This window comes from Haliotis rufescens, unplaced genomic scaffold (assembly GCF_023055435.1).
Source record: "Haliotis rufescens isolate VD_foot unplaced genomic scaffold, xgHalRufe1.0.p SCAF_3, whole genome shotgun sequence".
NCBI classification, from domain to species: domain Eukaryota; kingdom Metazoa; phylum Mollusca; class Gastropoda; order Lepetellida; family Haliotidae; genus Haliotis; species Haliotis rufescens.
Window position 1 is genome coordinate 2064393 of NW_025964001.1, and position 27759 is coordinate 2092151.

Genomic DNA, 27759 nt, shown 5'->3' on the forward strand with positions numbered 1-27759 from the left:
CAACATACATTGGGACACACCAACATTGGGACGCCCTTTCACAGACACACCAACACTGGGATACACTCTCACAGACACACAACATTGAGACACACTTTCACAGACACACCAACATTGGGACACACTTTCACAGACACACCAACACTGGGACACACTTTCACATACATACCAACATTTGGACACACTCTCACAGACACACCAACATTGAGACACACTTTCACAGACACACCAACATTGGGACACACTTTCACAGACACACCAACATTGGGACACACTCTCACAGACACACCAACATTGGGACACACTCTCACAGACACACAATCATAAGGATACACTCTCACAGACACACTTTCACAGACACACCAACATTGGGACACACTCTCACAGACACACAACATTGAGACACACTTTCACAGACACACCAACATTAGGACACACTCTCACAGACACACCAACATTGAGACACACTCTCACAGACACACAAACATTGAGACACACTCTCACAGACACACCAACATTGGGACACACTCTCACAGACACACAACATTGAGACACACTTTCACAGACACACCTACATTAGGACACACTTTCACAGACACACCAACACTGGGACACACTTTCACAGACACACCAACATTGAGACACACTTTCACAGACACACCAACATTGGGACACACTCTCACAGACACACCAACATTGAGACACACTCTCACAGACACACAAACATTGAGACACACTTTCACAGACACACCAACATTGAGACACACTCTCACAGACACACCAACATTGAGACACACTCTCACAGACACACAAACATAAGGATACACTCTCACAGACACACAAACATAAGGATACACTCTCACAGACACACCAACATTAGGACACACTGTCACAGACACACCAACAGTGGGACACACACTCACAGACACACAAACACTGAGATATAACCTTCACACACCAACATTGGGACACAGTTCTCATAAACACACCAACATTAGGACACACACTCATAGAAACACAAACACTGAGATATAACCTTTACACACCAACATTTGGACACAATCTCACACAACACTGACTCCACTGAAATGTACAAGCCATTAAAACACATGTGACAAAATAAAATCAAAGTTTTTTCATCATGTACAATTCAAACACTTAGCTCTGAAAATATCAAATTCTTCCACCAAACATGGAGATATCAAATCATCAAGCACACATGCACATCCATATTTGGTTGTTCGACTTCAAAGATGGCTCCACAATGTCTATGCTCATTTAACACCAGCGCAGCTGTCTGGAGGACCAGTAGCCAGAGCAGCTGGAGTAGCTGGCTACTGGGAGAATCAGTAGCTGGTTCCTGATATAACCTGAGAATGCCTTTCATTTCTGTCTCCTCGAACTGTTACCTGAGAAAACTGTCGTACAAAAATGGACATTTCTTACCTTTCCCGTGCTTCAACACTCTGTGTATTTTGAGGATCTAACATTAACAAAATATTCGGCACACAGTCTGAAGCTAAGGCTAGTTATTCTCAACTTGACCTTCACCTTTTATGGATGAAGCATGATTATTTGAAAAAACAGTTCATGCTTTTATTCTATCACTGACAACACACAACACTAACTGGCTCTAAAAGCTACAAAACCGTTCCTTAAAATAAACTGGCACGATACCAGTTACCACGGTAACCATACCCCGTTCCTTCCTGAAGCAATGCACCTAGATTAAACAGAATTACGATGTAAATTACAGTGATTCTAAACATCAATCAATAGTCAATATTCAAATTTTCTAAGAAACTAAAAAGAAAGTAACTCTAAGTACTATATCATTATGTATGATATTGATATAAAGTTATTAAGTACAAGTAGGAAATATATGACAGTATATGACAGTTATAGAGGTATAATGGCACTGTCACCATGACAACTTCATAAACGTAACACAGACGAGAAAACAGTCGATGTGTCGGCCTTACAGTGCATGAAAATATGGTCAACACTTTTACACATGAAAAATATTATGTTATACCTCAAATGAGAATCACAAGTAATGAATTATTTTGAAAGAGAAGATAAATTCATCCTGTGTTCAACACAAATGTTTCATGAAAAAGTCAATAAATGCAACAACAAGAAAAAAAATATAGATTATATATCACAATATTTCGGTAATAAGCATTTTTTTTCTAACTGTTTGCAGGTTCAAAGCAATCAAACACGTTTTTTCCTGTAAATATTCAGTCAAAAAGCTTCAATTGTCTGCCCACACCTTATCTAACAGGATACTTTGCCTGGAATGTCTCATATTGTCTTCCAAGAGTTATCTCCCTTGGACCAGATTTGCTGCTGAACTGATTAAAACAACAAAACTAGGTTGTTCGTCTTCCAGCGTCCGAAAAAGTCAAAATGACTGGTCATTAATGTTTACGAAGTATCCTAATGAATCCTGGGGTCAACAATGACTCCGACATTCTTCCATTATGATTCTGTGGATCTGTTTTCAATGATGGATGTGAGGTCCTGTGTTCAATGATTTGACAATGATAAGAGAGTATGGCTTGGATGAGGAATAAAACAATGACAGACGTGACCAGGACACCAACCACACTGCACAGCTGCTGAGACAGAACAATTGTAGTCTTTGAGGTAACATTGAGGACATGCTGTCCCCAGACAACAAAGACATGAACAAAACCCAAGCAGACCTCAATGGGTGCTGTATATATGTCCGACCCAGCTAAAAGGCATTGACGTTCTTCTACCTCTACGGCTAGCGACCACCTGTTGACATTACACAAATGCTGATTGGACAACTGGGCCCAGACAAAAGCAGCAGGCTCCACGTGCTTGTAGATTACTGTCAATACTTTTCTAAACACAAATCCACATCCTTCTTACAATTCCATATCGGCCTATATCCCTGCAACTCAAATAATTAATCACGCCACTAAAACTGGCAAATTATCCACACTTCTGAACAGTTCCTGTTCATTATTCACACCCAATTCTTCAATCATTCCAAGAACCAATCATATCCCTTCCTCAGTCTCTTCAACCAATCATTTGTTGTCAACACAACTTGCTGCCTCTCGTTTCACTGAAGGTAGCCTCTAGCACTAGTCCTGCAGAGCGCTGGCCGTGAAGTGCAGTCACACTGGAGTTACCTCCCTGGACCAGCGACCTCTACCTGTGAATACCTGTGTCCACCACACCACCTATATAGCATATCACAGCTGCTTTTGATAAAGTCTTGCCAAACTGGCAACGTTCAAGTATCCTTCAGAGACAAGTTTAGGGGTTCTTCATAGCTGGGGCACAATGACAGATGATCCAGTAACGCCCGTTTGAGTCGATCCCTCTCTTTGCTCAAACCATCAAACATGTGCTCTAACTCTGCGTTCTTTGACTGAAGCTGTTCTATTTCCTGAAACACAAGGAATCGGTTGTGAGCCGTAACACGTAATAGTTATAACAGAGGAATAGAGAATCTCACCTGAGTGTCTTTTGATAAAGATGAGGTGAAATGGGGTTTAACGGGGTCCAAGATAATTGCACTTATATAGCGATGTGCATGCACGTGCTTGTACTAGTCCCGACTGATGCCGATTTATAGTGCTAGCACACTGAGAGACCAAGCCGCAGTTTAACATGAATACCCCACATAGACACAGTATACTGACTCCGAGCCGATCAGTCCTTGTTTTAGCCCCTTAATGCCGAGCGCCAGACATGGTAACAACAAGTACCATCTTTTAACGTCTTTTGGTATGACGCGGCTGGGGATCGAACCCCGGACCTTCCACTCTCCAGGCGGACGCTCTACCATTAGACCAAGGAGGCGGTCGTCTTTTGATAAATATATCAACAAGAGTTTTCATAGGCAGATCTAGAGGAGGGTCAAGGGGACCCCAACACGACCTCATATCAGGAATGAAGCGATATTGTTTGTTGTTTAATGCCACACTCGGCAATATTATCAAGTCAGGACCAGACATTCCAGTGAGTGATATTGTGAGCAGATGTATTTGGTCACCTCTTATGTCAAGCCTCTTGTGTGGGACCTATACTATCCTGGGATCCCAATGGACTATACATATCAAAGCAAACCACAAGTCAACATTGACATCCTTACATGCATGAGTTCATCCATCTTGCGTTTCCCCCTCTCTCGCGACCGTTGAGCTGCAAGTCGGTTCCGCTCCCTCCGCTTCTCTCTCCTCTCCACATCCTGGGGCGTCAGCTGCAACAGTCAACCTCATCACCAACGTTGCACACTTCCAACACTCACAATAGATGCTGTCTTACATACTGCCTGTTAATCACTCAATGCTTAAGGCTTTTCTAGTACTTGGTTTATGGATGAAAAGAGTCAGCATCTGGGGTGGCTCATCTAGATTTTTTTCAGGTATTTTTAATTTTATTAATTGATTTATGGATAGGCTGACTGTAGAAATCAAGAAGGTATAAAAAAGTATAATTCTCAATTAAGAGGTTTTTTTAAATAACATCGGCTCTGAGAACCCCATTAATAATACTTAAAATAAATTCATGCTTGTTCCGAAAAAAGACGGACTCTCCACGACCCACAAAACAATTGTTAAGGAGCTTAACCATCACGACATTGAATCATAAAAAAATGAAAAAAACGAGCATTTCTTTGCAACACCTACTGATCATTAAGACAAAAAAAACAAAATAAAAGGGTTTTATTGTTTGTTTTTGTTTCTTTATCAACGACTTCAAGTTTTGAGATAAATAATCCATAAACAAAATAATACAAACTAAAGCCGTAGATAATAATAATAGTATGAAAGAAGTTCAGTATGTCAAACCAGGATGATATTGATACAACTGGATGGGGCACGGCAGGGTCAAAAATCAAAATATGCCCCAAATCATAGTACATATTTGCCTACTACATAGTAGCTGTATAGCAAATTTCATAATGATGCATGCAAAAATGGTATTGGGAAAAAATGTTAAAATTAAAATAGATGCATCTGATTGCCAAGCTCTTCTACAGGGATGAGGAGACGAAGAGACATTTGGTAACTATTTATCATATATCATGTTACTGTAACATCTCATTCTTGTATGCTGAAATTAAATAGAAAAAAGTAAACAAATGTTTACACCCTTGTGTAAATATCTGATACCGCTATGAGATATATGACAGTTACATACACCTGCAGACTGCAATCAGTCGAGATGTCCATCTTCAGTTGGCACAGGTGTATTCCCCAGGAGTTGTCTCCCCTTCCCCATATCAGCACATATGCAGTAAATGGAAATTAATCCACTGTATAACCCCAAGCTAAGTATTGTATTGCATATCTGGTTAAAAACCTGATACAACCCTATGACATTAACCCAGATGAGCTGAGGTATATGGACAAGACTTCCAAAAGCCATCCCAAGACCTCCATGAGCCAAAATGGCTGAGTGCCTTGAAGCAGGAACTAGCTGATCTAAAAGTGATGTTTTATTTGTCCCCTTGGTATATATGTGATTATTTCTGGTATGTTTGTTTGTTTGTTTGTTGTTAAATGCCACATTCAGCATTACAGCTATATGACAGAGGTCTGTAAATAATCGCGTCTGGACCAGACAATCCGGTGATTGATATCATGAGCATCAATCCACGCAATTGGGATACGATGACATGCATCAACCAAGTCAGCGAGCTTGACCACCTGATCCCATTAGTCGCCTCTAACGACAAGCATAGACGCCTTTTTCTGGTATGTTTTTTTACCATTATTTAAGACAATCTCAGGCTAAGCAGTAGACTGAAACCCTGGTTACTGACGAGATGGATCAGTCGAACACCGAAATTTGGACCAAAGTCTGCCAAATGTCATTAAAAATTCCAAAATTGGAATTAAAAAGCTCTCAGTTAATAATATAGTTATAACCTGTGTAATGACTCTGTAGAGGGGACTGATAGTGGAAGGGGCTTTGATGGATACTTTTGTATTGTGGTACTCAATGTAGTGTTAAAATACCTTTAAATTCAAGAAAATAAGAACTTTAAAAAAAACCTTTTTTGAAAATAAATATTATGTTAATCAATTTGTCTGCCAATGAAATGTAGTTTGGGTTCCTGTGGACGCAAGGCACTTTCATGCCTGAGTTAGTGAGGGTGGTTTAACAATGCTTCGAACACATTCCAGTTACATCAGTTCCATGTCAAGCCCGATGTGATTTGTTTAGGACTTTGGATTTCATTGGGAGTCAGTTTCTTATTACACATTATCAATATTGTGGGCTACAAAACAGTCATACAATATATTTTCATGATAACAATGTCTGTCCACTGTTGAATCCAATGCACACAAACACAAACAAAATTCATAAGTACTATCATTTTATTTCACTACCAAATTAACAAAAAATACACTGTATATTAATCAGTGATGCTGAAAGAAATCATTTTCTTGCAATTTGCATTCCCAGCAAGTTTCTACACTGTCGCAATCTACAATATATATTGTCTACAATGGACAGTGATGTCAATATCTATCAATATAAAACAACTACCTCGACAACCCAAATGACTAAGTACTGCTCAACCATTTCAGTCATCTTAACTCTTTTCCGATCCCCGCTCATTTACTGGAGAAAGTATTCATTAAGTAGTGTTACTCTGACATTACTTTAAAATTATGGCAATATTTCTACCATAGACATTAGGACACACAGCGAGTGCTACAATTCTTAGCATCTCGACTCCAATTCACAAAATCAACTGAAAATGAAATTTGAACTTTCATGTAAATAATCTACATCATTATATATATTGGACATAATTTTGGAATCTTTAGATCCACACAAGCTTACAATCCATGTTAATAAATGCAACTGGGACTCTATGAGGAATAACAGACATCAGCGCCATCAGTACCCAAGACCTTCAAACCATCTACCGTAACTGAAAATATCAGTTCCCTCTATACACCCACCTCAATAGATATTACTGTTGCTAGGCAATGAGAAACCAGGGATGAGTCGAACAATTACTGTATGTATCACTGCATGTATATACAACATCTTGAAGCTGTGAACAACCACTAGAGGCATGGTGGTATGCACCACTTGACAATGTTCTGGATAATCCTAGCACTTTGTATTGATACAGTAAACCGATTCCTTCCAACCTGGACTATGGTTTTATGCTAGTTTTACCAATATCCCAACAGGAGACACCATAAATGGGCTTCACACATTGTTCCCAGGTCAGTGGTCTTGCAGTTTTCACAACTAAAATAAAATGTATCTCCAATACATTTGACTTGTTATCTATAGTAATATGAACAGATCAGGTGTTCTTTAACTTCTTTTGAGAAGCATACAATAGACGGAACTGTTCTCTCTCTTCTTTGACTTGGCTGGGTCTGTAGTCAGTCCTACTGATGCCAACTCAGCTTCAGCAGACAAATCATGTCCATTAAACCACTGCTCATAGGTGCTAGTTATTAATCATATATAAGGCCACACTTTTTAAACTTTATGCTTCACAGATTTACTCCAGCTATTCCACATAAGGTCGGTCAAAATAAAAATGAAAAGAAATAGCAATGTCATTTATTTATTTATTTATTTATTTATTTATTTATTTATTTATTTATTTATTTATTTATTTATTTATTTATTTATTTATTTATTTATTTATTTATTTGAAAATCATTCATCTGTGGAAGAACATGGTTTTATTGATGGACTATTTTAGTAGCGAAAGACATAATAAAATAATTCTTTGTATATTTAATGATTTCTTCTCCGGCTGCTTTTTGGTAGTGGTGGCAGGCCCGTGAAACGAAAAATAAAAACTGTGTGGCCTGACAACAACATATATTTAGTCTCCTGCCAAAAGTAAATATTTGTGTTAAGAAAACTGTTAGTTTCCCAATCTGATCATAATCGGAGTAATGTGTCACCATGACCTTTCAACCTTGATACAAACTGTATCTTAACAACTGATTCATGCCCCACCGCTGACATCTTCCCGAGGCAAGAGAGTTATGTGACTTTAAAAGCCCAGTTTCCACCCTTGCCAAACTTGGCTGGAATTCCAGGGCTCCATCATAGCGCCACCAGTGGTTATTATGAGTTATGTCCCTTCTAAGCCTCCTATGGACCAATCAGATTCCATCACTTGCATTTGTTTCAAACAAAACGGTGGCGCCCAGTCAAGACGATCTGATTGATAATCAAGATCTATGTTGTGATAAAACGGGTCTTACATCGCAAAGTGCATCAAATCATTTGGGCACCTTTATTAAAAACATGAAAAGGTTTGGAAAATATCTGCTGACAACGAGTTGGCGGTGCACATTCTTTGCAAATACTGCAATCGACCGAAATCTGTGGGACAGTTTACGAACCGGATTTGATTTCGTTGCGCGATTTTGATTTGACTATGCATAGACTCTGAGTCCTGTCAAAATGTAAGTCCATAATACCAGCCTAGTTCGGCAAGGGTGGAAACTGGACTTTTATGTCAGTTGACGCTCTTGCCTCGGGAAGATGCGCCTCTGAATAGAGTGAGTGGGAAGTACATGTAGTATATAGACACTTATTCACCGACTTGTGATCAGGTATGCACAGACACTCACTGATCAAACCTTACAAGTTGCTTTATAATAGCACACAACATATTTGCATTGTTTCACATTATTACTTTCTGACAATAAACACAAGCATCACGGATACTAAACGTGTATTACACAAAATATTCTGGATTATGAAAATAGAAACTTGTTGCAACATATACACAGTGACAATAAATTAATCAATGATTATTACAATGAAAAGACACGAAATAAAATCATTTATGCCTAAAAGTGAACAATTTACCATCTCTGCACACACAAACAACCAATATTGGTGATCATTTTTGTATCAAAATGCTTGGATCACTGATAACAATCAAATGTTCAGAAAAATGATACTTAAAAATGTGTTAAATTAATTGTTTAAAAATGATTATCTTGAATTATGTCAAAATATTTTATACACACTCTTACTTCAGACACTATCCAAAAGTAAATATAGCATTACTACATTGAAAATAGGGCCCCAACATGTTTTGAATTACACATGTAAGATAAGACACAGCAACAATCTCATTAAAATCAGATCCTAGTTTTCGCTACGGTCAGAACGACCTTTCGCTAACTTTGACTGATCAATGAAATGACTGACAAGAAATCGACATTAGCCAATCAGAAGGCAACTTCTCAAGCTTTACGACACTATGTTCAAACTGGCGACTACGCTTCGAAACATATTTTGATGTATTCTCGATTAAAGTTTTTAAAACTGATGAAAAGAAAGTTCTGGAATGGCTTATAGATGGCCTAGATTGTATGGATATAATCATTGGATATAATCATAAAACTGTCAATCGGAATACCCTCTGTTAAATATTTCGAGGCTGCATGATTAGAAAACACATTCCGTCTGTCACTTTCATGATCTGGTAAGCGACGCTCTGATTGGTTGTATGAAAGGTCGTTCTGACATGACCCGTAATGGGATGTCCTCAGATCTTTGTTTAGCAATAGCGAGAACTAAAATCTGATTTTAATGAGATTGGACACAGCAATTTCCTATTATTATCATTATTATTATTCAAAAGAATAATCAGAAGCTTAGTACAGAACAAACAATGTGGAATCAGTTTTCGATAACTGGCCACAATTACAAAAATTGTATTGTCTCTGGGTAAATAACAATCAAGATGGTACTATGTACTGGTACACCAGAAATGGGCTTCACACATTGTACCCATGTCGGGAATCGAACCCAGGTCTTTGCTGGACGAGTGAACGCTTTAACCACTAGGCTACCCGACCGCCCTTACGTTATGGCTCAGTTGATTGACTTGTATTTCACTGAAAAATTTGAACTGAACTTTCCCCCAAAATTAAACTTCTAAGGGCATTAAGTTTGGAATCCTGAATAAATCCGTCATAAGTAGGAACGCCCTATTTTCTCTATGAAGAGATTTTGACAGAAATCCCCAGAAAGGCAGGGATCAACTGGGTATAGCCATCCAAGGTTTCACCCAACATCAAGTACAGTATTCAAGTACGAGTCCAACTTTACTACCCGGGTACCTAAACCTCTATTACCCTACCCTACCCCACCTAGGAACCTGCTGTTGGTCTTAAGAGATGTTTACCAAAAGTCTGATTGGGAATAGTTTGACTGCAACCTTGGTAACATGTATTTAGATACATATATAAAATGATCTGGCCATGCATACACTGAAGTTGACTGAAGCTTTACCTTTATTCAAACTGTATGTACAAAAGTCCGAAGGAAAGTGAACATTAGCGACTTGTAGTGTAACCATAGAGTTCTAGATAATTTTTGTTATTAAACAATATATCACGTGACTAACCAGGTGTCTGGGTAGTCCTGAGGGTACCTGGGTCCTTCTCAGTACCCACCCAACCCAAGTACCCAAGTAACCCATCCCAGCTCAAGTATTCAACAATGAAATTATTTCTCAAACTACAATTCACATGTAATCTCAAAAAGATTTCACACTATTTATCAACAAAATGTTAAACGGTTTCTGGTAGTAAAGTCCAAGACAGGTGAGGTAGCAGTCAACACTACATTGCTCGCTTAGTAAAGGCGTGTAGGTAGGCAAACATAGCATCGATTGTTCAAACCAACTGTTAAAGAGGGTAAGAGTGGTATTCTCCATGTAATATGATATTCAGCTATAAACAAGTTGTACAAAGTTGTAAAAAACAACATCAAAACATCACTGTAGCTCCCTCGTACATGATTTCACATGTTTACAAACGGCCTCACACATACTTGTTTAACAAGTTTTCAAGTTTGTATTTTGCTATCATAAAATTGAAAATATTTATTGTCAAAGGGTTCATTTTAACCCAGAGAGGTAAGTACATGTACCAGGAACCACACAATTCTGCTGGTAATAGAATCCAAGTTTTAAAATCTCACAAACAATTTAAAAAAAAATTGATGCAACTAAAGACGTACTAAAGTTCTTCTGTACATGATTCCAAACAGTGAAATCCTGGGTAAACGTTTACAACACCAAACTTCAGTCTCAACAAACTGACACACAAAAAAACTAATAGAAACACAAACTCGTCCACACCACATTCAACTGTTCTCCAATGTAACAAAACTCAGATGGAATGATGCCCTATACTGTATCAAATAAATACTTACAAAAAAATACACCAAAACATAACGGTAGAGCAAGTGTTTTCAGCCCATCAAGTAGATATACGGCCGTAAATACGTAGAGCATTTATATATATAACAAAACTTTAACATAATCAACATTGTACAACATTTTCAAACAAAAAACATACAACTTATCAACGTGAAATTGCTTTGGTATAAAATGCATAATTTTTCTTTAATGCCACGTAAAAAAGTACTCTTACAATATCCAGGACAATACCAATACATTCACCTTCAAAATAGATACTTCTTCTTCAGCAGGCACTTTCCGTAGTCCACACAGTTACATCAAACACATGAACCAACAATTGGTGTACGTTGCATCAAACATGAACCTGATTTGTATGAAAACTCTTTCCCTCAATGATATGTCTCAGACTGATGCCTCATTAGGAGTTGTCTCCCCTTCCTCAAAGACCACACCCTCATTCACTCACCTCACTCAAAGTAACATCACTAATTTTAATGCCTTAACTGAAACATTTCACTTTTACAAACCATTTCCTGACCAGCTGTTGAAAACTATCTGCTCCGTTCTCCCTACGAGCTCTTTTTGGAGAAACATCTTCTATGACATTATGGGTGTGCCCTTCCCACACTCAGTGAGACCTTCCTAACAAAACGATGATTTAACCCCAGCGGGTATTTCTGACTTTTCAGCAGGGACAACCGGCTTACATAACCCATAACTACAACTACCTACTGAAGCCTGGCCTTACTTTGACAACAATGTCATAACACAATTACTGGGCCAATCATAGCGCTATGCATAAACGCCTAAACACAATTACTGGGCCAATCATAGTGCCATGCATGAACGCCTAAACACAATTACTGGGCCAATCATAGCGCCATGCAATAAACGCCTAAACACGATTCTTTCCATCTCAATTTGAGTTCAAACAAGTCATCCCCAACATTTTCTTTTCAAATGCTATACGTCCATTTCTGTGTTATATGCACGTAGACACTAAATCAGGACAGAGTTTACTCTATTTTGGTGCGATATTATGGCAGTAGTAAGGAAGTTGAGTGAATCTGTTGTCATGACAACGGCAGGTATGTGTTGTTCGGCTTGAGTTCTCTCATGAGGCTGTGCTGGCCGTCGCAGGGGCAGGTGTTGACGTGGGAGAGGATGGACCCACGCAGTGTCTGCATCTCTTCACTCAGCTTGGACAGCTTCTCTCGGAGAAGCATGTTGTATTCCTCCAGCTGTTCCAGTTGCTGAAACAACACAAGCACCTCCTAAACAGTGTCTGTCAATAGGGAGTGATCTGTTAAACAGTGTCTGTCAATAGGGAGTGATCTGTTAAACCTTGTCTGTCAATAGGGAGTGATCTGTTAAACAGTGTCTGTCCATAGGGAGTGATCCGTTAAACAGTGTCTGTCAATAGGGATTGATCTGTTAAACAGTGTCTGTCAATAGGAAGTGATCTGTTAAACAGTGTCTGTCAATAGGGAGTGATCTGTAAACCTTGTCGGTCAATAGGGAGTGATCCATTAAACAGTGTCTGTCAATAGGGAGTGATCCGTTAAACAGTGTCTTTCAATTGTGTAGGGAGTGATCCCCTAAACAGTGTCTGTCAATCTGTTAAACAGTGTCTGTCAATAGCGTAGGGAGTGATCCGTTAAACAGTGTCTGTCAATAGGGAGTGATCCGTGAAACAGTGTCTGTCAATAGCGTAGGGAGTGATCCGTTAAACAGTGTCTGTCAATAGCGTAGGGAGTGATCCGTTAAACAGTGTCTGTCAATAGGGAGTGATCCGTGAAACAGTGTCTGTCAATAGCGTAGGGAGTGATCCGTTAAACAGTGTCTGTCAATAGCGTAGGGAGTGATCCGTTAAACAGTGTCTGTCAATAGGGAGTGATCCGTGAAACAGTTACTGTCAATAGCGTAGGGAGTGATCCGTTAAACAGTGACAGTCAATAGTGTAGGGAGCATAACTATTGAGCAGTGTCTGGTCAACTGTAAGAAACGTAACCGTCTAACTTTGAGTGGTAAGAGTGTGTAGTGAATAATGTACAGCACAGGCAAACTTTCTGTCCAGTATTGGTAAACGCACATTGTAAGCAACAACAAAATTTATAAAATGTCAATTGTATTTTATAAGCTATGAATTGAACCTAGAGAACATTTAAACAATCAGTATTCAGAACAGTTTCAAGGATGTCAAACTAATGTACTTACGCAAATCAGAGTCCAGTTTTTTTCTTGTCGCTTCTGCCGAAAACGTCTGGCTGCAATTCTATTTTGTTCTTTCCTTTTTTCAACCTTTTTAAGTTCTTCTGGTGTAAGCTGTGCAAAGAAGACCGGCTTATATTCATTCGCCGCACGGCGGGGCTCCAGCACTCTCGGCTAGAGGGTTAAATGGGACTACGGAACACCCACACACTAGTCTGTCTCTACTTTCAGGAGTGGACCAGCACAAACTGGATCCTATATCACGGTTCATATCATCAACTCAGACAACATCATCCTAAACGTTTCATTTGAGAGTATCTATCTAATAAACATGATTAATAGTCTCAGAAAGGAATAATAGTCCTGGAGGGGGACCTTTCAATATCAACATATCATGAGTGAGTGAGTTGTGTTTAATGCCGCTTTTAACAGTAAACAGGAAAGCCGGAAGTGATGCAGGTCTCAGACGTTTACCACTTCGATGAATCCCAGGAGCACAGCTATGGTGCTGATAAACCTAGAAACATGATTGGGACAAACCCGGGATTCAAACCCACAATCATAGGTTTCGCAAGGGACGCAACTCTGCACAGTGAATTGCTGCGCCTTAAACGACTGGGCCACCCGTGCCTTTCAGTATTAGACAATTAAATATTGCAGATAACATTTTTCTGATAAAGTGATATAGTAGCATGGCCCTGAACATGGAAATTTTGTTTTTGATTGTTGGACATCTTTCTTTCATTTGTCTGGGAAGTCAATGTATAACTTTGTTTGTTGTTTAACATAGCACTCAACAATATTCCCATCTTCCTAAGGCAAGGGAGTTAACTGACTGTAAAAGTCCAGTTTCCACCCTTGCCAAACTAGGCTGGAATTATAGAGTTATATTTTGGCTGAACTAACAAGTCTATGCATAGTACAATCAAAATCCCATAATGAAATTGACACCTGGTTCATCAACACCATGGATTTCAACGTGCAGATTTCGGTCGACTGTTGGATTTGCAAAGGATGTGTACCGTCAATTGGGCATCGACAGAAATTTACCAAATATTTTGATGTTTTTAGTCAAAGTGTTCATGTGATTTGATACACTTCGCGAGGTAAGACCCGTTTTATTACAATATATAGCTTGATCACAGATCAGATCTTCTTGACTGGGTGCCATTTTGTTTAAAGAAATGCAAGTGAAATGAGAGGTGGCATCTGAATGGTCAATAGGAGGGACAGGAGGGACATAGAAGGGACATAACTCATAATAACCACTGGTGGCGCTATGACCGAGCCCAGAACTTTCAGCCTAGTTCAGCAAGGGTGTAAACTGGACATTTATAGTCAGTTAACACCCTTGCCTTGGGAAGGTACAATATCCCATATATTGCCTGTATATAATTGAGTCTGGATCAGACAATCCAGTGATTAACATCATAAGCATTGATCTACGCAAATGGGATATCATGACATGCATCAACCAAGTAAGCGAGCCTGACCACCCAATTCCTTTTAGTCGCCTTTTATGACAAGCATGGGATGCTGAAGACCTATTCTAACCCGGATCTTCTCAGGTCCATTGCACAACTGATAGGCTTCTAGCATCAATCAGTAATCTGTGGTCTGTTAGTTACTGCGATGTTACTTGGATGTCAAATATATTATTTCCCTGTGTCAGCTGTTATCTCTTCTCCCATTTTCCATCCTCAATGTAACACTGTTGTTACTATCAACTAATAACTCCAGTTTGTCCTATCCAACTTTTGCCAGTTGTATGTACAGTAACAATAAATACCACAGCACAGGGATGACTGGGTTTGCGATATCTGACTGAAAACACTTCCATCCAAAAGCTTACAACAAACTAAAATATGAAATGGGGGAAAACATCTTCACTTGAGTATTGTTTTTTGCCACTGTTAGCAATATTCCAGCAAACTGATGGCAGGAGGCACCAGAATGGTTTCACCTATGGTACATATGCTGGGATTCAAACCAGGTCTTCAGTGGAGTAAGTCAACACTTAAACCACCAGCCTACCTGCCCGTCATTTACTTTCAAATGTATCAATGCATTGGCATCTTCTGCAGCCACATCCACAGCTGAGATTCTAAACTATTTACAACCATATAGAAACTATAGTGAGTGAGTGAGTTTGGTTTTACGCCGCTGTTAGCAATATTCCAGCAATATCACGGCGGGGGACACCAGAAATGGGCTTCACACATTGTACCCATGTCGGGATTCGAACCCGGGTCTTCGGCGTGACGAGCGAATGCTTTAACCACTAGACTACCCGACCGCCCCTATAGAAACTATATACACAGCCAATAACCAATGGCTATTATGAACACTACATGTCCGTATATCCCTAACTTCTCTATCAATCCCATGCACCTTTAGTAGACAAGTTGGTATTGACACTGTGTCTAGAACACTAGAGGCTATTGGGGTATTGGGGGACTAAAGTACTCACGGAACTGAAAAAAACCTGTTTTTTCGACCTCAGATCTTAAATAAATGCAGATAATATACAAAATATGTAAATATTCAAACAACTAAATTAGTACTAATTGGGCCAAATACAGCGTATCAAATGTTTTTATGCCTTTTTACACGTAAAAGTGTGTAAAAATGTGAATAAAACAGACTATTGTGAAACAGGGCATAACCAGGTGTAAGTAGATCAAGGTGACCTATGACACCTTGACGACAGGTGTGACACCTTGACGACAGGTGAGAACAGGTGCATAATGCCTATACTCTGTTTCTGCTATGTCAATTTGGACTTAGTTTTATTTTTGAATGTTGAAAGTGCCGACAAATTACCTCCTGTAAAGTACATTTTGTATTCTTCACTGAGATCAAACTAGCAAATCCAGACTAGTACTTTTCGAGTTGTTTTGTTATTTCATATTTACAGCTACGTAACATTTTGTGTCGATTTTTAAATTGAGAAAACAGTTTTTTTTCATTTCCGTGAGTACTTTAGTGCAGTACTATTGCAAAACTACTGCAATATTATTGCAGAACTATTTTAGTGCTATTGCAGTAGTACATCAGAACTATTGTAGAACTATTGCAGTACTATTGTAGAACTATTTCAGAGGCTGGGGAAATAAAAGAAATGATAAAACAGAATTTCTTGTCTTATCGCATTCATTGATACGATCCATAGTGAGTACCTCATCAGTGATAAATGCTGACATTTTAACTACCGGGTAGTCATCAATACTATTACAATCTAGCCATGGGCATAGTTAAATCACTGCATCCTTAATTCAAGTACACCAAGTGCAAAACATTGCCAGAACAATGATATTGCAATAGTTAAAAGCTCCCAAACAATAATCCACATTCCTTACCTCATTTTTCTCGGGTGGACTAAAGTCAACTTTAAGTTCCCCTTTCCCTTCCGCCACTCTCCGAGACTGGATGATGTACTTGAGCTCCTCTTTAATGATGTCGCTGGGGCCGCCAGACTGCAACGTGGCCAGCGTGGCGACTACCAGTTTCTCGTCCTGCACCAGGTTCTTCATGTTGATGAGTTTGGTGGAGTTCTGGAGCCGGTCGTCCTGCACGTAGTTCATCCTGGCGGAGGACGTTCCACCCTGAGACACGAGGACCTGGTCAGGGCATGTCACGGGGCTGATAATAGACACGTGGACATTAGATGGCGCCGACACAGACGTCATCATCTACTACACGCAACCCTGCAACAGACAGACAAACATTCAGCTGGTGAGTGAGTGAGTGAGTGAGTCGAACAAAGAGAAGTTGGTGGGTAGGTGAGTGAGATGGTGGGTGGGTGGGTGAGTGAGTGAGTGAGTGAGGTGAACGAACAGAAGTTGGTGGGTAGGTGAGTGAGAGGGTGGGTGAGTGAGTGAGTGAGGTGAACGAAGAGAAGTTGGTGGGTAGGTGAGTGAGAGGGTGGGTGGGTGAGTGAGTGAGTGAGTGAGTGAGGTGAATGAAGAGAAGTTGGTGAGTGAGTGAGTGAGTGAGTGAGTGAGGTGAATGAAGAGAAGTTGGTAGGTAGGTGAGTGAGAGGGTGGGTGGGTGAGTGAGTGAGTGAGTGAGTGAGTGAGTGAGTGAGTGAGTGAGTGAGTGAGTGAGTGAGTGAGTGAGGTGAACAAAGAGAAGTTGGTGGGTAGGTGAGTGAATGAGGTGAACGAAGAGAAGTTGGTGGGTAAGTGAGTGAGTGAGTGAGTGAGTGAGGTGAACGAAGAGAAGTTGGTGGGTAGGTGAGTGAGAGGGTGGGTGGGTGGGTGAGTGAGTGAGTGAGGTGAACGAAGAGAAGTTGGTGGGTAGGTGAGTGAGAGGGTGGGTGGGTGGGTGAGTGAGTGAGGTGAACGAAGAGAAGTTGGTGAGTGAGAGGGTGGGTGAGTGAGTGAGTGAGTGAGTGAGTGAGTGAGTGAGTGAGTGAGTGAGAGTGAGGTGAACGAAGAGAAGTTGGTGGGTGAGTGAGTGAGTGAGTGAGTGAGTGAGGTGAATGAAGAGAAGTTGGTGAGTGAGTGAGTGAGTGAGTGAGAGGTGAACGAAGAGAAGTTGGTGGGTAGGTGAGTGAGTGAGTGAGTGAGTGAGTGAGGTGAACGAAGAGAAGTTGGTGGGTAGGTGAGTGAGAGGGTGGATGGGTGGGTGAGTGAGTGAGTGAGTGAGGTGAACGAAGAGAAGTTGGTGAGTGAGTGGGTGAGTGAGTGAGTGAGGTGAACAAAGAGAAGTTGGTGGGTAGGTGAGTGAGTGAGTGAGTGAGGTGAACGAAGAGAAGTTGGTGGGTAAGTGAGTGAGTGAGTGAGTGAGTGAGTGAGGTGAACGAAGAGAAGTTGGTGAGTGAGAGGGTTGGTGGGTGAGTGAGTGAGTGAGTGAGAGTGAGTGAGTGAGGTACATGAACAAAGAGAAGTTGGTGGGTAGGTGAGTGAGTGAGTGAGTGAGGTGAACGAAGAGAAGTTGGTGGGTAGGTGAGTGAGAGGGTGGGTGGGTGGGTGAGTGAGTGAGGTGAACGAAGAGAAGTTGGTGAGTGAGAGGGTGGGTGAGTGAGTGAGTGAGTGAGTGAGTGAGTGAGTGAGTGAGTGAGTGAGTGAGAGTGAGGTGAACGAAGAGAAGTTGGTGGGTGAGTGAGTGAGTGAGTGAGTGAGGTGAATGAAGAGAAGTTGGTGAGTGAGTGAGTGAGTGAGTGAGAGGTGAACGAAGAGAAGTTGGTGGGTAGGTGAGTGAGTGAGTGAGTGAGTGAGGTGAACGAAGAGAAGTTGGTGGGTAGGTGAGTGAGAGGGTGGATGGGTGGGTGAGTGAGTGAGTGAGTGAGGTGAACGAAGAGAAGTTGGTGAGTGAGTGGGTGAGTGAGTGAGTGAGGTGAACAAAGAGAAGTTGGTGGGTAGGTGAGTGAGTGAGTGAGTGAGGTGAACGAAGAGAAGTTGGTGGGTAAGTGAGTGAGTGAGTGAGTGAGTGAGTGAGGTGAACGAAGAGAAGTTGGTGAGTGAGAGGGTTGGTGGGTGAGTGAGTGAGTGAGTGAGAGTGAGTGAGTGAGGTACATGAACAAAGAGAAGTTGGTGGGTAGGTGAGTGAGTGAGTGAGTGAGGTGAACGAAGAGAAGTTGGTGGGTAGGTGAGTGACAGAGTGGGTGGGTGGGTGGGTGTATGTGTCTGTGTGGTTGGGTGAGGGGGAGGGGGAAGCAGTAAGTGGGAGTGGGTAGGTTTTTCACCTCCTTACACAATACTCCAATCTCCTAAACATCAAATCTTTTACTCCTATACAATACCTCACTGATCTGACGACACTTCCACAGAAGGGCACAATTTTCCAATTTTCTGATGGACGGGTTGAAGGGAAGGGTATCCCGTAACCCCAGTAACCCCTTCTGATGGATATCACTGCTGCTTAAACTACACCCATCACCAGCGAGTCTTCATAAATATGGACACATGAAAATTGCTAAAAAAGCTATTTCAGGGGATGACTTGTAATTTGCACCTGTTCAGGTGCTGGCCCAAGTGTATCATGTTTCACTTAACTGCAAAACAGCAATATACATGTCTAACATACGATATGCAAGACATGGCACGTTTGCTATAGAGTTCAAGAGTTCTTGAGGCCGGCATTTGAACAGCGAAACAGACCTCTAAGGAAATACAGGCAAGTCAGCTGAAAAAGCCTACACTGGGTATTAACACACATTGTTACACTATGCAGTATTTTTCATATGAATTTGTGTTCAAGCAACTTCAGCTTTATGGGTGATGGTGATTTACAATGACTTTTCTTGCATTCAGGTATTTCCCGATGTTAAAACCCAGGCTTAAATACAGAAAATATCAGGAAGATAATATTTTATCTGAAAATTAGGCCAGGGCTTAAACGTGAAAAGGATTATGGCAGACTCAAGAGCACCAACATAAGACTTTCACAAGGAGCGAGGCCAGAAAGCTGAAATGACAGCGAAACTAATTTTAATGTTTATACTTGTTTGTTGTTTAACGGTGCACTCAGCAAAAAATCCAGCTATATGATGGCAGTCTGTAAATAATTGAGTCTGGGCCAGACAATCCAGTGACTGACATCATAAGCATCGATCCATGCAATTGGCATACAATGACATGCATCAACCAAGTCAGCAAGCCTGACCACCCGATCCCGTTAGTTGCCTCTTACGACAGGCATAGTCGCCTTTTATGGCAAGCATGGGTTGCTGAAGACCTACTCTACCCCTGGTCTTCAAGTGTCTTTAATGTTAATACTTCTTTTTAATGCATAATACCATTTCTTGTTTTGAAAAAGATAACTATATTACAAACTTCTTCATGTTGTGGAATATTATTTGCATAAAGTAATCTGAATCTAAGCCCATAGGCCTTAAAAGGAATTATTTTCCGTTATTATGCACATGGTCTTAATTTCGCAATGGCCTAAATACAGGAAATCACGCTAGCCACACAAATTCATTCTAAGATGGGGCTCTGAAATACTTTGTAAAGATATTAAATATGATGGTGTAGATGTCACAAACCCATGTAGACCAGGGACTAGGATTTTAGTTGACTATTGAACAATTATTTTGGACTAACTGTCAACTGGTCGGTAACCATGGTAACACATGTATCCAGTTTTAACGGAGGCTCGTGTGAGCCAGCGGTAGGGGACTTAGTGCATGTCTCTCAACAGGAAGTGTTTCAATGTAGATACTCTTAAATGTGATATCCTTCACATGAAAGTGGCAACCCCATTCATCAAATGAAATATCATTCACAAACTTTTTCGGTCACAATGAATGTATTATAATAAATGGAGCTTGTAACTGCCGGCTTCATTCATGGCAGCCACCCCAACCACATGCATTCCTGGATCCAGTTTCACAAACTCGTTTAGGGGTATGAGTATCGTAACTGCCCTACTTACGACAGTTGTAGCTTACAAGCCCTTTGTGAAACAAGGCCCAGGCATAGAAATACCACTTACTCCATATTCAACTGCTGAGTGCATGGTATTGTCTTACATTACTTCCAACAGTAGTATTCAAGCATTACTGTGACAGGGGGCTTAAGTGAGTGAGTATTGTTTTACGCCGCTTTTTAGCAATATTCCAGCAATATCACGGCGGGGACACCAGAAATGGGCTTCACACATTGTACCCATGTCGGGAATCGAACCCGGGTCTTCGGCGTGACGAGTGAACGCTTTAACCACTGGGCTACCCGATCGCCCCGACAGGGAGCTTGAAGGATGGACCGCCCACACTGTACACATGCAGAGACTAAGAGACAGTTATTAGGTTATCACTTCAACTCGAGCTGTTTAGTCGCCTCCTTCGACCAGTATCGGTTGTGGTGGAGGTTTCTTAACCCAGAATAGCCACGGATAGGTACTGAATCAGTTACAATAACAAACCAAATATGTACAGTGAATTTAAGTCTTAACATTTTCTTAACATCAAATGGCACCAGTTCAGTATGTACTTGATATATAGATATGCAATGTTTGGCAAGGAAATATTTAACAGATTATTTGTTATACTCCATTAGTGAACCCACCCTATATGAAAATTTAAATCCAACTGGTTGCCATAGAAACATAAAAAATAAAAAAAATAAAAATTCCTAAATAGCAAAAGGCACCAGTTCAGTATGTGCCTGGTAGACATGCAAAGTTTTGTAAGAAAGTATTTAACAGTTTTTGAGTAACGGTCTGGAAACACCACCCTTATAGAACCTAAGTCCAACTTGTTATCATGGAAACGCAAAAAATAAAACTTTCTAAAATTCCTTAATAGCAAGAGGCACAACTTCAGTATGTGACTGATAGATGTGCCAAGTTTTGATCAAATACACTGAATTGTTTTCGAGTTCTGCCCTGGAAAAGGAAATGATTACGGATGGACGGACAGACGGACGGACAGACTGGCTGATCGCTATATCCCCCCGCATTATATGCCGGGGGGATAACAATGTAATCTTGATAATTGTTTGTTTGTTTTTTAATGCTGCACTCAGCAATATTCCAGTTGTATTATATATATAGCCTGTAAATAGATGAGAATGGACCAGACAATCCATATACGGATATTGCGAACAATGATCAATGTCTTTAGGGTACGATGACACACCATTGACCAAGTCACCGAGCGTAACCGCCCAATTCATTTGGTTGCCAGTTCTGACCGGTAAAAGGCCCTTCTAACCACCTCATCTAACCCAGGTCAACCACTGATAGTGGCATGGCCTAACTATATACATCCAGAACTGGTTGTTTGTGTTTGTTTTGAGATGAAGAAATTAGATGTGCACGTCAGGATGCATGGCTAAATCAAACTGCATTTAGAAGCTTGGACGTGGATTTGCTGAAAAAGTTCAACTGTCGCAGTATCCTATATGAAGGTGTTGTCCGATCTTCACACAGACAGGTGCAGGTGTCGAATCAGAGTAAAAGATTGAATTTAATGAGATTGCTTTTTAACCAATCAACTGACTATACTTGAGTGACAATTATACTAATGATAACCTTATTAGGAGTCTCAAAGATCTGAGGTCCGGGGTTCGATTCCCAGCCGCGTCATACCAAAAGGCGTTAAAAGATGGTACTTGTTGTTACCCTGTCTGGCGCTCGGCATTAAGGGGCTAAAACAAGGACTGGTCGGCTCGGAGTCAGTATACTGTGTCTGAGTGGGGTATTCATGTTAAACTGCGGCATGGTATCTCAGTGAGCTAGCACTATAAATCGGCATCAGTCTGGACTAGTACAAGCAGCCACACACACACACACATACATGTCGCTATATAAGTGCAATTATCTTGGACGCGACATTAAACCCCATTTCACCTCACCTCACCTCAAAGATCTGAGTCTCAAATTTCTGCAAGGTAATACTTAGTTGTGAGACAATACAACGGTGCATCGGTTGATCACCATTTTTTACTTCTCGATACAACTATCGATCAAGTCGCACACTAAGTAAAAAATATTGATTCTTACATTCAGTGTTTGCTTTAATAACTGTTCCACTAAATGCTAATTAGAAGTGAAAACGTAAGTATTTTCATCCATTACGCCATACTTGTGAGTGAGTGAGTGAGTTGGGTTTAACGCCGTTTTTAACAGTATTCCAGTTATATCACGGCGGGTCAGCTTAATGATGGAGGAAAGCCCGAAGTGATGCAGGTCTCAGACGTTTACCACTTCGGTGAAACCCACGAGCAAGGGTATGGGGCTGACAAACGTAGAAACATAATCGGGGCGAACTGGGATTCGAACCCACAATCATAGGTTTCTGGCGTGCCAAAGGGACGCAACTCTGCACAGTGAATCGCGGCGCCTTAGACGACTGGGCCAACCGTGCCCCCCCGCCATACTTGTGACTACCAGCTGTAAATCGTCAGTGTGCCAGGTATTTGGCCATCTTGTCTACCACAAACAATAGCTTAGCCCAAGTTAGGGACGACAGGTAAGACCACACGCAAGCATCAGGATATGTATCGGATCGTGAGCAAGGTATCGTGATACATATCGGATCGCACAGTTGGTGTATCGTCCCAGCCTTACTTATACTTGTCTGTCATTAGAACAGGAAATATAGCATGCTGAATGATTTTTTAGAACAGTGTCCAAAGAAACTATCATCCTGACACACGATTAACCAGACCTATTCTTCCAAACAAAAGTGACAGGCAAGCACATGAACAGTAACCCAAATTCAAGGCCAGGTGTAGTTCTTGTCTGGCTAGTACAGTTCTTGCTCTTGTTTTATATATTGCAAACAGCCCTGAACAAATAAATGGGAAAAACTAATACTGACAGATGGATTGCAGCAAAAGGCAATCACTGACATGGAAAAATTATGGATCTAAAAAACGTTTCAGTTTAAACTATATGGACCGTTGTAACTGTCTGACTCACCAATCACTGACCCTAGGACGAAATTTATTGATGTGTGCATTCCAGTAAAACTTGCAATGTTAAGAAAATATGCAATAAACACCACAGTATAAAGCTTGCTAAATATAATGTTTATTCCTAATACAGGATATTTACCATCCCAAAACACACTTGCATGACAGCCTCTATATATAGTGATGATTTACCAGCTCCAGCAAGGCTTAATTACCTAATTACATGTTTTCTTAATCATTCACTTTTTTTCTTTTTTTATTGTTGACTAAGAGGTCAGTGATGCATACAGTCTGCCTGCATCATATATGCAACTCCAAAAAGCATTTGAATGTGTTTGTTTTTTGTTGTTTAACTTCGCATTCAACAATATTCCAGCAATATGATGGTACTCTGTAAATAATCAAGTCTGGACAAAACAATCCAGTGATTGACATCATGAGCATAGATCTACGTAACTAGGATACAATGACATGCATCTGACGACCCAATCCTGTTAATCGCCTTTTATCATAAGCATGGGTTGCTGAAGACCAATTCTGCGTCTTTCAGTGTGTGAATCTTGTCTTAAAAAATAACCTGCAATATTACAGCTACATTAAGAGGTATTTTCGTAACAGAGTCTGAAACAGGCATAATAGCGGCTGATTGAATGACACTGATTCCCACTGTCGGGGGGCAAGGTCACACAATCAGCTGGGTCTCACTGTAACCTTCTAATCCTTAGTATATCAGCCAAATTTCATAGTAGCCAAACAGTTAACTATATATCAATATATCAAGCCATGTTCCACAAAGCGATCTTAGCACTACAACTGTCGTAAGTCTATGTTAAAGTATGGGAGTTACAATCATCTTAGCGCTGAGATCGCTTTGTGAAACGGGCCCCTGATGGTCAGGCTGACTTGATTGTAGGTTATCTTGCCCCGACGGCACTGGTCGATGCTCATGCTTCCACTCACCGGTTTGCCTGGTCTAGACTTGATGACTTACAGGCTGGTGATATATATAGCTGGAACATTGCTTACAGAAGGCACTCACAATGGCAAGCATGGTATATTTGGAACATTTCATACATACACAAGCTAATGATTTGTCTACATCATATATACTCCCCCTTATATTCCTGGATGCATATTTGCATTCAATATCATAACATTCTTTGCTCTTTGATCAAAACGTTCATTTTCTGCAAAGACTGCAAATTTGAACAGATACTTTAGTTACAAAGATATATACTAGCAATATCTCATGGGCAGACATAAATAATATCTTCAGCTGACATTTTCTATTTAGTTATGAGATATATTGATGACATACAATGAATAAATTGTCCAACAATTTATCCATACAATGCAACATTGTTTTCATATTTCAACATATTATAAAATCTTCTACTTTCAGATATTAACAAAATATATGATAGATATGAGCTATCAAAAGTGACAAATCAAATTTTATGCAATGTGGATTTTTTTCAATTTGAGAACACCCTTCATTCTTCTTTCTATCCATCCCACAATTCTCAGGACAACCAGTGCCTTATTCTGTTTATACAATGCAGGAACAATGTGCATATCTTTTTTTTCATTTTTTCCTGTGACCTCAATTCTTGTTTACTACGCCGTGAACCTCGTGCCTCTACAACTGTCATTCCGATCGTGTTATGTCACTTCTAAAAATAGCCATAACCTTGGCTTGTTCATTCAAACAAAAAGCGATTTACAACCGTTCATTCGTCCATGAATGCGCGGGATTTTGTCATTTGATACGTCTCGTGGTTGGTCGCTACATTTGTCAAAACGACATAGCTAATTGCTACAGGGGGTGTATTTATTAGATTTAAACTTCCTCCTTAGTTTTGCTGTACTTTGACCATACAACGGCTCACGCCAAGACATATGCGGCTCTGAAAAGCCATGACTAAGTGGCTATTCTTAGATCAATTTCTCCAGAATTCACATAGCACTTCGTCTTTTTCAAAGTCTAACTGCTAATATTGTGCTAATATTCATGTAATGCAGTCGGTGGTTTGTCTGACATTTTGCAAATAAGCGAGTAGTTCTGGAAAGCGTTCAAATTGCTAGCACTGCGCACAGTGTACCGTCAGTTGCATTTGATCTAGATAAAAACATGTCGGGACGTATCAGGGCTAAAAATAGACCGTCGCTTCGTGGGTGTTACACGCCACGACAACATTTCGCGTCCGCAAATCTGCATTTATTCCTCAAATTTATCAAAGCTCAATAGTTTGCACTCCACACGATACTACGACACGGGCGAGTCACCGGTTTGGCGGGTGCGTGATCCCGACCAGTGTATAGTATGCCGACATGAATTGGAGACCTTCCACGCATGTGAGGTTACATTACCGCATTTCTGCCAATGTAGGGCTCTAATTAAGGTGTGTCGAACGCCTACAGGAAAAACGCGGCAAATATTCAGTTAATCAGGAACAGACAACCGAGCATATGTACGTACAGTATCTATCGCAAACCAAAGAACAAGTGTAATACGGCGATACTAATCAAACATAACGACAAATCGGCTAATTTTCAAAATTAGTGCAAGTTAATCTTAATCTTAATAAGGAGGCGATAAATTAATTCACATGACATTCATTGCATTTGGAAATATATCAAGACAATCTTTTTTTTGCTTAATATGCAAATTTATCAATAAAATCCAATTAACCTCTTAATCCCTAACTTGCATCAATAATAGAATACACAATGCATTCTGTCACATCCACTGCAGGCCAATAGGTCATAGGTACGAGGTCAGAAATTAGTTAAAAGCAGAAGGCAAGATAACAGCTCAGAGATTCTGTAACCAAAGACAAATAATATTTTTGAAAAAAGTTAACAATTTGCAGTTTTAAAAATATTAAAGTAGTATATATTTTAATGATTATATTCACTCAAAAGACAACATAACTGTCCATAACCTTTAGAAAGACTTTGGTCTATCACCAAAATGAGAAAGTAACCCGATCCACCATTCAAAAGTCCAAAACAATTTTCCAAGAAACCAGCTCACATAATCAAGTATATACCTCACGCTCCATTATTTGAGGTATTACGGTAAATTCGAAGTGGTCTCCCTTGCTATGCCGCTACAGCATATCGACTCTGCACAGCCGCGCACACTTGTTTGCTAAAATTACGCAATGTCTACTTGCAATCCTTACCAATTTTCGTTCCTGGAACTTTGTTGTATGTGCTGATGTTGCAGTGGTCGCAGTTCGTGGTTCTCACATTGCTCTCCAACTGGTTGTGGCATGCAGGTCTCACATCACCTGCTTTGCTCCGGCTTTTACGAAATCGCGAGACTGACCTAGGTAAGGGAGGCAACTCGTGTAGCGATAGTTTCCTGTGCACATTGAGCGTGTCACCTCATGCAAACACATGCGTTCTCCGTCCGCGGGTCTGTATAACAATACGCTTCTGTTATCATATACACTTTTTTTAGTTTACATAAGATCAACTGCATATCGTTATTATGTTGTCACATGCCAATGAACAATACAAATAACAAACCTATGCATAAAATACATTAATGGTTTTATTTCTTGAAAAAAATCTTTTATCATATTAAACATCTACAAAAACGAGTCTATGTACATATAACATTTCGACATCAATGAAGGACAATAAAAAAATGAAACAGTACTCTTTCTAATTATAAATACATTGTAAGACATGAAAACACTAAAGCTTTTACAGGTATAAAGCTGTTCGGTCATATTATAGCACTTGTAATGCACAATCATGCTCGTATAAAAAATGGTAAGAAATAACACCTTATAATGAACGTTTGTTTAACATGCAAAAAGACCCCAAGTGGACATGGAAATAAGTGTATACTGCACTTGACCATCTCAGGTTACACTGCGCGAGGAAGGGTTGTACTCTACAAACCAGGTTCACATCCAGGATAACATTACAAGATGCAGTCATAGCTTAAACCAG

At 40.2% G+C, this 27759-nt stretch overlaps 1 protein-coding gene across 2 annotated transcripts; it reads right to left on the reverse strand.

Annotated features, from left to right (window-relative positions):
* Window positions 1-808: 808 nt before the first annotated feature.
* On the reverse strand, window positions 809-27119 carry LOC124148484 (cyclic AMP-dependent transcription factor ATF-3-like). Of its 2 annotated transcripts, none has more exons than XM_046519591.2 (4): window positions 26979-27119; window positions 16786-17133; window positions 4139-4246; window positions 809-3430 (listed from the first exon to the last, which is right to left on the reverse strand). In XM_046519591.2, exons 2-4 carry the CDS (start codon window positions 17116-17118, stop codon window positions 3275-3277), a joined length of 597 nt encoding a protein of 198 aa, XP_046375547.1. In that variant the 5' UTR covers window positions 17119-17133; window positions 26979-27119; the 3' UTR covers window positions 809-3274. The 2 variants fall into 2 exon arrangements, with proteins under 2 accessions (XP_046375547.1, XP_046375546.1); XM_046519590.2 differs by lacking the exons at window positions 809-3430; window positions 4139-4246 and adding exons at window positions 9518-12468; window positions 13433-13540.
* Window positions 27120-27759: the final 640 nt, after the last annotated feature.

Coding starts and splice junctions, on each gene's coding strand:
- LOC124148484 (XM_046519590.2), bottom strand. CDS start 17,118: ATGATGACGTCTGTGTCGGCGCCATCTAATGTCCACGTGTCTATTATC. Junction 13,541..16,785: donor GTCCACCCGAGAAAAATGAG/GTAAGGAATGTG, acceptor TTCTTTGCACAG/CTTACACCAGAAGAACTTAA. Junction 12,469..13,432: donor AAAACTGGACTCTGATTTGC/GTAAGTACATTA, acceptor GTGTTGTTTCAG/CAACTGGAACAGCTGGAGGA.